This window comes from Miniopterus schreibersii (genome assembly GCF_964146895.1).
Source record: "Miniopterus schreibersii genome assembly, chromosome: 1".
Lineage (NCBI taxonomy): Eukaryota > Metazoa > Chordata > Mammalia > Chiroptera > Miniopteridae > Miniopterus > Miniopterus schreibersii.
In genome coordinates this window covers 70,007,552-70,022,729 of record NC_138101.1, presented here as the reverse complement: position 1 = coordinate 70,022,729, position 15,178 = coordinate 70,007,552, and the positions used below count along the sequence as shown (strand labels likewise).

At 34.1% G+C, this 15,178-nt stretch overlaps 1 protein-coding gene across 12 annotated transcripts in view; it reads right to left on the bottom strand.

Annotated features, from left to right (window-relative positions):
- Positions 1 to 15,178, bottom strand: part of ZMYND11 (zinc finger MYND-type containing 11) — a 123,770-nt gene that overhangs the window by 46,662 nt on the left and 61,930 nt on the right. For all 12 annotated transcript variants that reach the window (XM_081129607.1, XM_081129611.1, XM_081129605.1 and 9 more), the window contains one exon: positions 1,863 to 2,022. In XM_081129607.1, coding sequence (XP_080985733.1) covers positions 1,863 to 2,022 — 160 coding nt within the window. The remainder of the gene's footprint in view (positions 1 to 1,862; positions 2,023 to 15,178) is intronic.

Here is a 15,178-nt window from a genome sequence, read left to right as displayed (position 1 = left end):
AAACCAACATGAATTTTAAAAATCTGTACACTGGTTGTTTGATTTACATATAAGATTTCATCTAGAAAAAAAGAAAAGGGTGCTGCTATAAAGTATACGCAGGAAGTACATGTAAAAATAAAAATATATATATAACCTAATACAGTGGTAAATATAACTCATTAACTGCTCGTTGAATTAAAATGAACAAGGAAACTTCAAACTAAAGAGGAAAAACACATGTGGAAAAGCACAAATCTAAAAAGTAAGGAGAACTAAAATCGCTTTTATGAAAAAATGTACATGATCCACAAACCAAAATCCTGTAATTGTTGTACTATACTTGGTTAATGACTATATAAATCTCAGAAATTATCAGGACAGCCTTCTATACTAAATCTGTACATTTCCAAGTGTTTTGGGATTAGAAATTTTATATTATCTGGATTATTCTGAGTACATAAGAGACTATCAGTCATCAATGGCCCTCCTTTTAATGCCTGATGTAAACAAATATTATTACTATGGCTGCACATCCAGAGTTTCTTTATCGGCAACAAAGGTGTACTTTTCTGTATGGAAGTCAACAGAAAAATTATTCTGTTATAAACATTTTTTACTCAAATTTACAAGAACACTTCTAGTGTATAAATAAAATAATACCAGTGAAATTAAACATTTTTTCTTCTATGTTTTGTTTGTGGAAAATGTGAATTTTCTTTCCTGAAACTTTGAAGGCATAGATTTAACTGACAAAAACAATGTTAAAACTGAGCAAGCTCACTAAGTTTGTAACTTGTTGTAACTGCTTCTGCAGCTCAGCCTTCCACAGAGGATGCGCTATGAGCTTACTGTGCAGAACTGACCACTGACAGTATGTTACTGGTTCATCTGATGTAGAGCCAAAAGGAAAACGCAACCCAAAGGTTTTGGGAAATGTTTCCACAAAGAACCAATTTTAAGATCTTATGTGATTTTTTATAATTTCAGATTTCAGAGAATTCATGATAAGCACACTCTCGAAATACCTAATTACTAAATCCATTCCTTTCAGAAACTAAAAAAACTAACTCTATTAAATTTGAAACCTATCATCTTAAATGATGTTCCATTGCAAAAAGGAAGACTTTTTAAATCAAGATGCTAGAAATATCAAAAACAAATAAGGTAGGAGAAGACGGAAACTTTACACGAAAGCAGTCTTTACATAATAAAAAAATTATACTTCTCACAATGCCCCTGGATATAAAATTACATACTAAAAAGATTCAAATATAACTTAAAAGGGAAGTCAAAATTATAAGAACTAGGTAAAAATATAAAGACAATTAACTTTCTATCTTTCCTATGATTTCTTTCAAGTGCCACAAAAACCCACTATAGTCAACAAAACAAAGACACTAGGCCCAGGTGTGTCTAGCACCTGAAACCTTGTCACCTGCAAACCCTCCTGAAGCATCGCTCTGGGCTCTGACATCATCCAACCTGAGTATGGTATGTCCCTGAGAAGACAGTCTGTTCCTTCCAATCTGTCAAGACGGCATCAACATTATCCTGCACTGAAACATTTTTTACTAATATTTATTAAAGAAAACTTAGAAATATCATTGTGTGTATATTAAAGGGGTTTTACTTGTTTTGTTTGAATTTTTCAGATTCAAGGTAATCTACACAGAAAAAGTAGGCTCTCTTTAAAAGTGAGTTTTCTCCTACTAAAGAAACACAGAGGAAAGCATCCACCCCACCAATGTAGGTCCTTAATGTTAATAAGTAAAAGTGAAATGTTACTAAACTTCTGAAAATGAGTTTCTAAAAGTTGTATTTAAATAATGTTCAAAAAGTTAGGTCAGCTTCTCCAAATTTATCAAATGAAACATACTTACAATCTCATCTCCTGGCAACCAGTATCCTTCTTGTTCAATACCAGCTTTTGAACCTTTGCAGCCCACAGTGAGAGTTTCCACAATAAGACCATCTTTCACAGCCAAGCTCAGCTGACGGGTGGTCTCTTTTGGATGCATACCGTGGACTCGAGACATGTACCTGAACACAGAGAAAAAACAAACTTAAAAATCTTTTAGTACTAAAACATAAAAATGAGTAACAATAAGAAAATAGAGGTGATTTATTTCTCTTTTATTATGACTTGTACTTATGACCGCCCCGATGAAAGGAAGGACAGAAGGAGTTCTGAATACTTAACTCTTTCAGTTATCAGGGTATTTTAAACCTTACTCCTATTTTGTATAGTTAGAGGAATATCTGTTCAAAACAGTACCAAACCAGCAAACATAAATCACTTAACAGATTTTAGTCATACATCCCATTTAGTTTAAGTGTTGAGCAATTACCACTAACTTCCACTCTGCAGCCATTAGAGTTTTATAATCTCCAGCCATAGAATTTTAGAATATAAAATGCTTTTACTCAAAACTTAGGAAATGACAACAAAGAAAACATAAATATTACATGAGTAGTTCTCAGCATATTAAGAAAAAAACAATGCATGCTGTGATTAATAAAGTAAAAACTGATTTTCAATAAAGTATACTGCAGACTGGATCACTAACGCATACAAGCTCTCTCTGATTTACAGTTACATGGCATTTTTTAAAACATAAAAAAACGTAATATTTCAAACACTTCCTGGACCAGAGAAAATAATATTGGAGATTCCTCATGTAAACATTTTGACATATTTGCTTCATATCTTTTTTACTTTTAAGGAAATAAAATGTTACAGGTAATGGTGAAATTTATACAATTTTCCATTCCCCTCCAAACTAAACCCTCTACCAGTAAACTACTAGACATAAAAGAGTCTGTTGGATATCCAGAAACAACATGTCATGGCACAAATCAGGCCAGCCTTAGACTCGCCGGAGAAATACTCCATGCTGGAAGACTGGGAGCCAATGCCTACAGTCCTCGTGGAAATTAAGTAGGACAAGAATCTGTGTCAATTTGCCTGTCATTTAAGTATCAGCATTCAAAATAATCACTGAAGAACCTTGTAAACTCAGAGGACAAATTTCAACAACAAAAAAGTAGTAAACCCCATCCAATGGACTGATGATAAACTATCTGTGTTTATGGTTTGTAGAAGATAATAAAGTATCTGGTTTCTCTGCAAATGCAGTTAATTGAAGGGCTAAGAAGAAAGAGACAAGGGATTACGGTGAACCTAGCACTGGCCCTGACGATCGGACTCGCGGTAATAACAGATGGGGCAGAAGAGAATGAAGGTGAAGACAGTCCACATACACTGTCACAGTCTAAAGTGATAAATCACATACATATTTTGATATATAAAGAACACCACCAACAAAAATAACTGAAGTTTTGAACATGGGGAAGGAGGCTAAGCCAAAGTGAAAATGTACTAATATCCTCCCTGTTCGCTATAGGGAGCCAGTAGACATCATCTTAGGAATTGAGTATACTATTTAAACTTATAAAGGCAGCCCTTAAAAAAAAAATTCAAGCCTTCCAAATTATCTGAAGAAACCCATAAAAACACATTATGTAGTAAAATAAAAACAAGAAACAATAAAAACAAGTAGCATGTTAAATATAAGAGGACCAAAACCAAGTAAATTTGTCTTTAATAAATACAAATTAGCTAAACGCAGCAATTAAAAAGACAGACTGACTCACAAAACAAAAATTGTGCTGTCTACAAGAGGCACACTTAGAGTGACAGAAATAATGAAAGAGAACGGGCAAAGGCATATCGTAAGAACACAACCCAAGGGAAGCAGGCCTCAACACTGCAACTGGGCAAAAATTATTTTTTAAAAAGGCAAACAGGGCACAGGCAGTTTTAAAGCACAAACTATAATAATGAAGAGAATATTGACAGTAATACAGGACTGTAATACTTTAATTCACTTCTCTCAGTCCACAAAAACATCAAATGAACAAAATTAAGAATGGATACAGAAGACCTTTAATTAATTACATTTATTAATTAATAAAACAGATCTAGTTGAATTTACTTTAAAACCAAAAAATGCCTTTAATAAATCCAAGAAACAGTCATTAAAACTGAGCATAAAATCAGTCACAAAACAACCTTAATAGAATTCAAAAGTAAGTCATTTGCTAGTCACCATGAAATTAAACCAGATATTATTAACAAAACAAGAAAACTCTCATAAACCATTGAATCAAAACAATTTTCTAAAAATTACAAAAGCTAAAACAGTGCTAGTGAAAGAGGAAAAATTATGGAGCTAACAATATTAATCCAAGAGGTCCTTCTTAGGGAAAATTAAGAGATATCTTAGCTAATCTAATTAATAGTGAAGAAAAAAAGCACAAAAACATACAAACTAAAAAATGTCTACAGACGCCCGGGGTGGGGGATCAATGGGGCAAAAAAAGGGGGATATCTGTAATACTTTCAACAATAAGATAAATTTTTTAAAATGTCTACAGAGACAAAGCCATATGTAAAAAGGAAATTAAAATACTAGTCATAAGCAACTACTATGTTCATTTCCGTACAAAAATATAACACTATTGGTTTTCTAGGAAAATATAAATGACCAAAACTTGCCCAGAGAAAAAAAAAGAATACTTAAAAAGGACAATTTCCAAAGAAATAGAGGATGTTGACAAAGAGCTTCTCCAGAAAAACACAAGGTAGGAACATATTCACAAGGTAATTCTATCAAACTTTTAATGACCAGACAACTCCAATGTGATTCAAACTCTTCTAATACATAGTAAAGAAGGAAAGCAAGGGATCTAGCATAAAAGTGGTAACAAAACCCCACAAAAAAAGGCACTGAAAAAGAAAACTAGTGTCCCATAGGAATATGGGTATAAAAATACTAAGTAAAATATTTAAATATACAATCCAATGTTAAATACATTCAAATATCAAAAGAATATACCACAACCAAGTGTTCAGTTTCAGGATTCCTAGGAATACTTAATATTTAAAAATCTAGAAATATAACTCATCTCATTAATACATCAAAAGTGAGAAATCATGACGATTTCTATACACATTGAGAAGGTATTTCATAAAACTCAACATCCAGCCCATAAACAGCATTCCTTACCCCAATCAAAACATTCAAAAATGTCTTTAACACTCTGCCAAAGATAACCAACGTGGGTGAAACAGATAAAGAAATGGGGTGTAAGATTTGTTAAGAAGTTAAAATTACCATTATTTGCAGATCACATACAGAGAAAAACCAAGAAAATCAGCTAATGTGCTATTTTAAATAATCAAATAATTTAATCAATTATTTGCTTGGGTAAAAACTAATATACTAAAATTAACAGCATTCATCTATACAAACCAAAAAAAAGTTAGGAGGTTTAAAATAACACAAGACCCCAATCATTTATAAAAGCAATTAAGAAAAATAAGTATCAAGTAAAAAATAGAATAAGATCCGTATGAAGAAAAATCTGAAATTCTACTGACACAAAGAAGATAAACAAATGGAAAGACATACCTGTATCTGGATGAAAGACAACAAAATCCAAATTGCCTGTAAGATAATTTAAATAAAGACCACCACAAAATAGACAAGTTGATTCTAAAGTTCTATAAAGAATGCAACAAGAACTTCCCAAGACAATTCTTTAAGAGTAATGTCATATTTGAAAACATTATAATACCAAAGTAATTAAAATACTGTGGGAATAGTGCATGGAGAGCAGACCAATGGGAAAAAACATAAAGTTCACAAAGAGACCCAAATACAAATTTGGATTATAATTAAGGTGGCATTTCAAATTGGAGGTGAAAGACTAATCAACTTGTGGGCATTGGGATATCGAGCACGTGAACTTGGAAAAAAAACAGAGATGGAGCCCTACCCTAGTCTGTACCCACAAATAAATACCGGACAGAATCAGATTTAAATATTAAACACAAAACCCACATAATTATTAGAAGGAAAAGACTGAACAGTAATCATGATGTGGGAAAATCTTTCCAAGTTAAAACAGAAGCCAAAGCGATGTAAGAAAAGAACAAAAAATTTACACAAAATCAGCAATTTCCACATAACAAAAAAACACACACAGTAAGCAAAATTAAAATACAAATAAGCTGGGAAATATACTTTTAACACATATAACAAAAGATCTAACTTGAATCCTATATATTCCTAACATATAAACAACTTCTAATTAATAATAAAAACCACAAAATAACATTTTGTATCTGTCAGATTCATAAAGACAAAAAGTCTGACACACTGCACTGGTAGGTTGGGCTTGACTGGAACTACATCACTGGTGAGATGTAAATTAGTACTATTCCTGTGAAGATCAATGTGGTATCACAATTCCACTTCCAGATATTTATCCTACAGATATACTTAAGATACGTGTGAAATAATAGACGAGGTAGTAAATTCATTTTAACATTTGTTGCCAGCATAAAAAGATTAGAAACAATCTAAACATACATCTTAGGGGACTATTTATAATATAACCATACCAAGGATTTATATATAATCATTAAAGAAATGAAGCAGTATTTTTCCAAAGAAGACACACAGATAGATGGCCAATAGGTAACATGAAAAGATTTTCAACCTCAATAATCATCAGGGAAATGCAAATCAAAACCACAATAGCCCAGCTGGGCATGGCTCAGCGGGTGAGCGTCAACCTAGGATCCAGGCGATCGAGGTTCGATTCCTGGTCAGGCACATGCCTGGGTTGCAGGCCCGATCCCCAGTCTGGCCGATCAATGACTCTCTCATCATTGATGTTTCTATCTCTCTCCCTCTCCGTTCCTCTCTCTGAAATCAATAAAGATATATTTTTTTAAAAAAACAAAACAATAAGTTATCACCTCATACCTGTTCAAACATTATCATCAAAAAGGACACAAGTCTTGGCAAGGATGTGGAGAAAAGGGAACCCTTGTGCACTGTTAATGGGAACGTAAACTCATGCAGCCATTATGGAAAACAATGTGGAGGTTCCTCAAAAAATTAAAAATAGAACTACCATATGATCCAGCAATTCCACTTCCAGGTATTTATCTGAAAAAACCGGAAACACTAATTTGAAAAGATACATGCACCCCATGTTCAGTGGCATTATTTGTAATAGCCAAGATAAGGAAACAACGTAAGTGTCCACTGGGTGATAAATGGATAAAGAAAATGTGGTGTGTCCATAAAAATGAAGGAAATCTTGCCATTTGCAACAACGTGGATGACCTAGAGGGAATTATAATAAGTGAAATAAGTCAGACAGAGAAAGACAAATACCCTAGGTTCTCACTTATACATATGTGGAACCTTGAGGAAAGGAAGGAGAAAGTGAGGAAAGAAAGCAAGAAGGGGAGGAATAAAGAAACTGAAGCTCAAAAACATGAAGAACCGCCCTGGCCAGTGTAGCTCTATGGTTAGAGCATCAGTCCACGTAAGGAAGGGTCTTGGGTTCAATTCCTGGTCAAGAGCAGGTACCTGGGTTTCGGATTCACTCCCCACCCCAGGGGTGCATGCAGGAGGCAACCAATAGATGTGTCTCACATTAATATTTCTCTCTCTCTCCATCTCCTCCTCCTCCCTCCCCCTCCCTTCTACTCTCTCTGAAAATGCAATGGAAAAAATATTCTCTGGTGATCATTAACAACAACAACAAAAACAGAATAGATTGGTGGTTGCCAGAGGTACAGAGGGTAGAATAGTAAAACAAATGAAGAGTGTCAAAAGGTACAAACTTTCTGGATAAAATAAAGTCAGTCATGGGGATGTAATGTACAGTGTGGTGACTATAGCTAATAATAACCACATTGTATAATTCAAAGTTGTTAAGAGAGTATACCTTAAAATTCCTTATCACAAAAACTATGTATGGTGATGGATGTTAGACTTATTGTGGTGATCATTTTGCAATATGTACAAATACTGAATCATCATGTTGTGCACCTGAAACTAATATAAGGTTATTTGTCAATTATACCTCAATTAAAAAAAAGAAAATTAGTGAAAAATATCATTGTATAAAATAGTACAATTTATGGAAAGCATTATATAATTATCTCTGCATATGCACAAGAGTTATATTCCAGAAACTGTAAAAAGGTTACCCCCAAGGGGAACTTAGATCAGCAGATGAGTAGGAAGAAAACATTGTTTCACAGTATGCCTTTAAGGATTTTGTTTGCACACCTATTAGCTAAAGATTATTTTTACTTTTAAAAAGTAGCTACCTGGGGTGGAGGGTAGGGGCAGGGTTGAAGGGGTCAGTGGGTAAAAAAAGGGGACATCTGTAATACTTCAACAATAAAGATAAATTTAAAAAAAACAAAGTGGCTCCAGCAATGTATGGAAGTGCCTTTCTCCCACATAAGCTTGCCAATCTGGGTAATTCCCCTCCTTTTCAAACTCACCTTGGCTCTTCTTGGTCTTTTACTCATCCATAATTATTTTAGCATCAGTTTTCCAAGATCTATGAAAAACACTTGAAATTTTGATTAATATGCGAATAAATATCACTTAAGTCTTTTCACTGATGAACTTGGTATATTTGTTCATTTATCTGTATCTTCTATGACCTTAATAAAGTTTTATAACTTTTTCTCCATAAAAAGTTATATCTTTTGGGATTTTCTAGATAGTGCATATTTTTTATTCCTTTGAAAAGGGGATTTTATTTTATATAATATTTTCTGTTTGGTGGTTGCTGGTATATATTCAGAAACCTTGCTAAACTCTTATATTAGTTTTAAGTTTATCTAAATTAAGTCTATCGTCTGTTTAAGTGAGTCTATTAAATTTGTCCTTTTTAATTGTTATTTTTCTTTTTTTAAATCCTGGCCCAAGGATATGTTTAATTGGGGGAGGGGGAGAAGAAACATCGATGTGAGAGAGAAACATCAATCACTTGCCTCCTGTACATGCCCTGACAGGATATCAAACCAGCAGCGTAGGTGTGTGTCCTGACCAGGAATCAAACCGCAACCTGCTGGTGTCCAGGACGACACTCCAACTAACAGAGCCACCCCCAGGGCTAAACTTGTCCTTTCTTATTGCACTGAGGCGGCTTCCCAGTGCAATGTACACCCTTAGGTGGTAATACTGTGTAGCCTCATTTCAGATTTGGAAGCGATTCTTGTAACAGTTCAACCATTAAACATGACACTTGCCAAAGGTTATTGGTAGATACATTTTATCAGTAAACTGATAAATATAAGGGATTTTGTTTTCTGAAATGAAAAGTCTGAGTTTAGGAAAATTAGAATAAAGAGTAAATGCATTGCCCACAGACACAGACAATAGGGTGGTGAAGACCTGGGGCAGGGCAGGAACCCAGTGGAGGGGGTTGAGAGGAAAAAGAGGGAACATCTGTAATACTCTCAACAATAAAGTTTTTTTAAAAAAAGAGTAAGTGATCTAACATGCATTAAAAAGTGTCACCTAAAGGCTAAGAACATGTATACATTATTTAAAATAGTTGTTACATTTGCATTGAATTTTTTTCAAATACATACTATTTACTTCCCTTTAAGGGCTTCTAATCATAGGACCTATTTGCTGCCTACCTGCAGTTGCAGCCAGGAGAGGTGCCACCAGTGGGAGCAAATGACAAATTATATTAGACAGTGGCTCGCACAGTATTGGTACTCAATAAATGCTTGAATTTATTCATGAGCATCAAAAATTTCAATGCGATCTTGTAAAAGCTTTTATTTTAAATGAATTCTAGACTTTCAGAAGAGTTGCAAAAATAGTCAAGTTCCCATATACCCTTTATCCAGCTTCTCCTAATGTTAACCTTTTACATAAAATAGTACAATTATCAAAATTTCTTAATTTCTTTTTTTAACTTATTTTTTGTGATATAATTGACACATAACATTATACTAGTTTCAGGTGTACACAGCATGATTCAATATTTGTATATATTGCAAAATGATCACCACAGTCAGTCTAGTTAACATCCAAACATTCCTTAATTTATTAATTAACTCTGGTACACTGGCATACCTTGAAGATCTTGCATGTTCGGTTCCAGACTAAAAAAATCAAACAAAAGAACAATACAAAAGATCAGAATATCTAGAAATAGGTCCAAATACACAAGTATCTAAATGCAGAAGGTATGCATTACAAAAGAAGGGAAAACGTAAGTGTGGGCAGCTCCAGGGCAGGTGATAACATGGTGCATGTCAGGAAGCTTGGGGGCCATGGCTAGGATGCCATGGTAAGTAAGGGCTGACTGACCTCTGGGTGCCCTTCTGCCTCATTGGTCTGCTTAGGTCTGGGAGCCCAGCCAGTCCCAGGGAGGTTCCCAACTTTGCAAGAATTTTGTAAATGGGGAGGCCAGGAAAGAGTATGAAGTATATACAGAAACTTTCTTGAAAAAAAAAAAAGGAAGAAGAAAATATATACAATATTTAGCAAGTGATACTGAAATAACCAAATGGCAATCTGTATAAAAATAATCTGTATCTACATTATTTAAATTTTGAATGACTTAAATATTTAAATGTAATAGAAAATAAGAATTAGAACAAAGCATCAGCTTTGGGGGGCAAATTATAAATTATAACAATGGAAGAAACACAGTAAAAGATAGATTTAAACAAAAAATTAACATTACAAATTATAAGAGTAAGAAAACTAAAACAGGGAACAGTGAATTAGCAAAAGGACATATCAAGAATGACAAAAGGTTAAAAACATACCTATCCACACAGCTGATATGCCAGTGGTTTCTTTTTTATGTGTGTGGTCTATGCAATACATCCAAACCTTATATGAGCAATGTAACATGTTTGGTTTCATACTTATTGTGACAGAAATCACTAATAAAGTGTCAACAAACACAAGCTCATAAAGTAATGTCTAAACTTGAGGAATTCCTGTTTTTTCCCTACTCTTCTATTCTTTTAGAAAATATATTGATTCTCACCTATTTTTCTTAAAAAGTGGAATTGAGCCAGCATGCTATAGATGTTAATGAGGAGTAATGTCCTCTTACTGAGCACTGCAGGCTAAGTATATCCTTAATTCTGAAGGATTGAGTGATTTATGTGATAAACATTGAACACAACGAAAGATCCCAATCCATTATTCCTTTTCTTAGATCATCAAGTACTCAGGCAGGTTTACTTCAAGTGAAAATACTCTTCATGCTAATAAATCAGATTAAGGTCACTCCAGGTTTCTCATTTTTTTTACAGGCTGTTTGTCCATCATAGGGTCTTATCTTCTTCAAACAAAGAGGCAAAAACAACAATCTGGATTTGAGATGCATTTACAGTGGCCATCTAATCTATTTTAATTTCACTTAGGATAAATCATGAATAGTATGTAAATATCTAATACGGATATGTTATATTCAATGTCTCTGAACTTTTCAGTAACTTTTTAATTTTCTCCCATTCCATCCAGTTCCTTTCCTGTAATTCTCCTCCCCGTGTTTCCCCCAGGACACCACTTTCCAACTGCTGCGCACTGAAGTGTATCCAGGCAACAGCTTGCAAAACCCTAATTTGTTTCATTTCCCCTGAGATAACTCAGCATGTTCCAAGACAAAAAGTATATAGCTAATGGTAACAGCCACTGCAGGTTTAACATTTTACCAAAGTAAGAAATCTCTTGAGCCATAATTTCCTAAAAGTAATTACCTATCATTAACCCTTCTAATAATGATTCATTCTCAGAATTGTGTGTCACCATTGTTTGACATGAGTATTCTGGGAGGTGAGCACACCCAGACACTGTTAAATATGATCATATCCTGGGGCACAAGAAACTACCACAAAATGTACTGATATGTTTTCTACTAACTAGAAAACATAATGAACACCTGTACTGTCCTCTTGTCCCTACAAGCAGCTTCACACTATAATGGAGTCCAGAGGCCTTCATCGCTATGGATATACAACAAACTTAAGTGTGTGCTGAATGATTTGGATAAGATTAGTACTGCCCCATAATTTCAGAGCACATTGCAAGTTTCATGTTTCAATTTCCTTTGTAATTGGATAAAAAGAGCACAAGCAATGGGAGAGTAGCATTTTGACATACTTTTTTTTTTAATATAACAGTAACATTTTAATTAAAACTGCCTGAGATCTTAGCCTAACTACTTAGACACAGAAGTAGACGCTGCCATCTGACATGAGCTTTGTAACAAATATAAAATGGTTAACTTTATTAAAATCCTAGGAATCAATTTCTTTCTGGTTTCAGAACTATTAGAAATAGCTATGGTTCAACTTAGCAACTGATTCCTTTATGGTCGTTATTATAAGAGTAAGGTTCCCCATTTACCTAAGTAAATGGTTCTTGCACTGGCTGCTATTTTTGCCTCTTTATTTTCTAGTATTAGCTACTAGAAAACAGAAAGCCAGATCTGTAATATCCTTAAGCAAGTTGTGGGGCCTCACAGAACTTTTTCTATTAGTTTTATTCCTGACTCAATTTTATGTCCTAAACTTCTCTCTCTTTTCCCCTCCTCCTCACCCCTTCTAATATATATTACCTCACTCTGTATATATGCATTTGATAAGCTTATACAAATACAAGGGACACATACACACAATTAAAAACCACCCACCTTCCACCCTTTTTTCCTGAATTGTCTGTTTTACATGTTGTACCAGTATAACTACTAGTAGTGCCCTTTCACTCTTACCCCAGTTGTAGGTATTCTACTTTTAGGTATCTATCTGAATATACATCACCTACGTCTGTACATGAAAGCACAGTGCAGCTTTTGTAATAATAGTCCCCAAATGGAAACATTTCAAATGTCCCTCAGCAGATAAATGAATTTTAAGAATTGTGGTATAGCCCGGCCGGGCGTGGCTCAGCAGTTGAGCATCAACCTAAGATTCAGGCAATCGGGGTTCAAGTCCTGGTCAGGGCACATGCCCGGGTTGCGGGCTCGATCCCCAGTCGGGGGAGTGCAGGAGGCAGCCGATCAATGACTCTCTCATTGACGTTTCTATCTCTCTCTCTCCCTCTCCTTTCCTCTCTCTGAAATCAATAAATATATATTAAAAATAAAAAATAAAAAAAGAACTGTGGTATATCCATATAATGCAATACTACCTAGCAACGAAAAATAAACTACCAATATATGCAGCAAATGAATCTTAAAACATGTTGACCAAGAAAAGCTAATCATGAAAAAGAACATACTATATAATTCCACTTATATAAAATTCTAGAACACACAGAGCTAATCACTGTGACAGAAAGCAAATTAGTGATTTCCTGGGGCTAGGGGAAATCATAACAGACTAAGAATAAAGGACAGGGGAAACCAAATCTTTGTTCACTGCTAATGAACATGTAGAGTGAGATGTCCTCTCTTCAGAGCAAGTCAAATTAAGTGTATAAAATATTCTATAACCAATGAGGAATCTGTTCCTGGATATACACACTACTGAATTCCTCATATAGGTCAAAAAGGAAACTATTATTATGGTAGTAAAGAACTGGAGCAATGCACGGTTATTTGTGGTAGAGATAAACTGAAGACAACCTGAATACCCACTGTAGGAAGTAATTCAAAGCATAGGGAAAGGCTATAATGCAAGAAGATTATTAAACACAGTGGGGGGAAAAATGGAAACACACAAATTATCCAAGAATATAACAATGGTAGTAATGGTGATTAAAAAGAGAGGGTAATAGGGTTGTAATAAAAGCTAAACAAGGTGATAAATGTAAAGTGCTTAGCCCAATGCCCTTCACTTAATATGTTCTAAGTAAATCATTCCTGCACTGATTATCATTTATTCCTCTAAGCTTTTACCTCATTATTGGTATTACTAGATATTTGTATAATAAGAACACAGAGGTATTATAGGAATTCAATAACAATGGTGTGGAGAGGGACTGGGGAGGGCAGTGGGACGGGGTGGAATGGGTCATTGGGGAGAAAAATGGACACGTGTAATATTTTGGAAAAAAAATTTAATTAAAAAAAAAGGGGAAAAAAAGAATTCAATAGATAACATATGGACAATATGAAAGCACAGTGGAAAAAGCAAGGCCTTTGAAGTTACACAGATCTCAGTTCAAACACCAGCTCAACAACTTACTAGCTGCAAGACCCTGGACAAGTTACTTAACCTGTCTGCATTCCAACATGCATTTTTATAAAGTAAAATCCATAGTAGTATCAGCACGTGTGGCTGTTTTGAAGGTATAAAGATAATGTAACATAAACGTTATAATAAATGTTTATCTTGCATCTCATTCCTCTTCTCTCCCAAAGTATATTAATGAACAGTATCAACAGATGGACTACCATGCAGCCATTCATTACCAATGATAATTTATGGTGACTATATAACAGCATGGTAAAAGGCTAAATAACGCAAGAAAAAAACAACAAACAGCATGAAAAATGACCAGAAATAAATTAAAATGGGTCCTACTTGGGTTTGAGTAGAGAAATTAAAAGTGATTATCTTTCTGCTTTCTATTTTTCAAGTATCCTGCAATATGGTTATGTTACTTTTAGATATAAAGAAAAAATTTTTTAATCATAATGCTCTGCTACTAGATGCTTTATATATGCAAGGAACGTTCAACATATACAAATCAATAAATGTGATGCACCACATTAATAAAATGAGACATAAAAATCATGATCAATCTCAATAGATGAAAAAAAGCATTTGACAAGATTCAACACCCTTTCATGATAAAAACTCAATAAATTGGGCATAGAAGGAAACTACCTCACCATAATATAAGCCATATATGACAAACCCAACAACATACTCAAAGACAAAACTTTTCCTCTAAGCTCAGAAAAAAGGCAACTTTCACCACTTCTATTAAACACAATATTAGAAGTTCTAGCTAGAGCAATTAGGCAAGAAAGATATAAAAGGCATCCAAATTGGAGAGGAAGAAGTAAAATTGTCTCTGCAATGATATTATCTTATATGTAGAAGATTCTAAAGACTTCACAAAAAAGCTGTTGTAACTAATAAATGAATTCAGCAAAGCACTATGATACAAAGTCAATATACAAAAATCAGTTCCATTTTTATCAACAATCTGAAAAGCAAATTATGAAAATAATTTCATTTACAATAGCATCAAAAAGTTTAAAATACTTAGGAATTAATCAACAAGGTGAAAATGTGTACAATCAAAGCTATAAAACACTGCTAGAAGAAATTAAAGACATAAATAAATGGAAACACATCACATGTTCATGGATTAGAAAA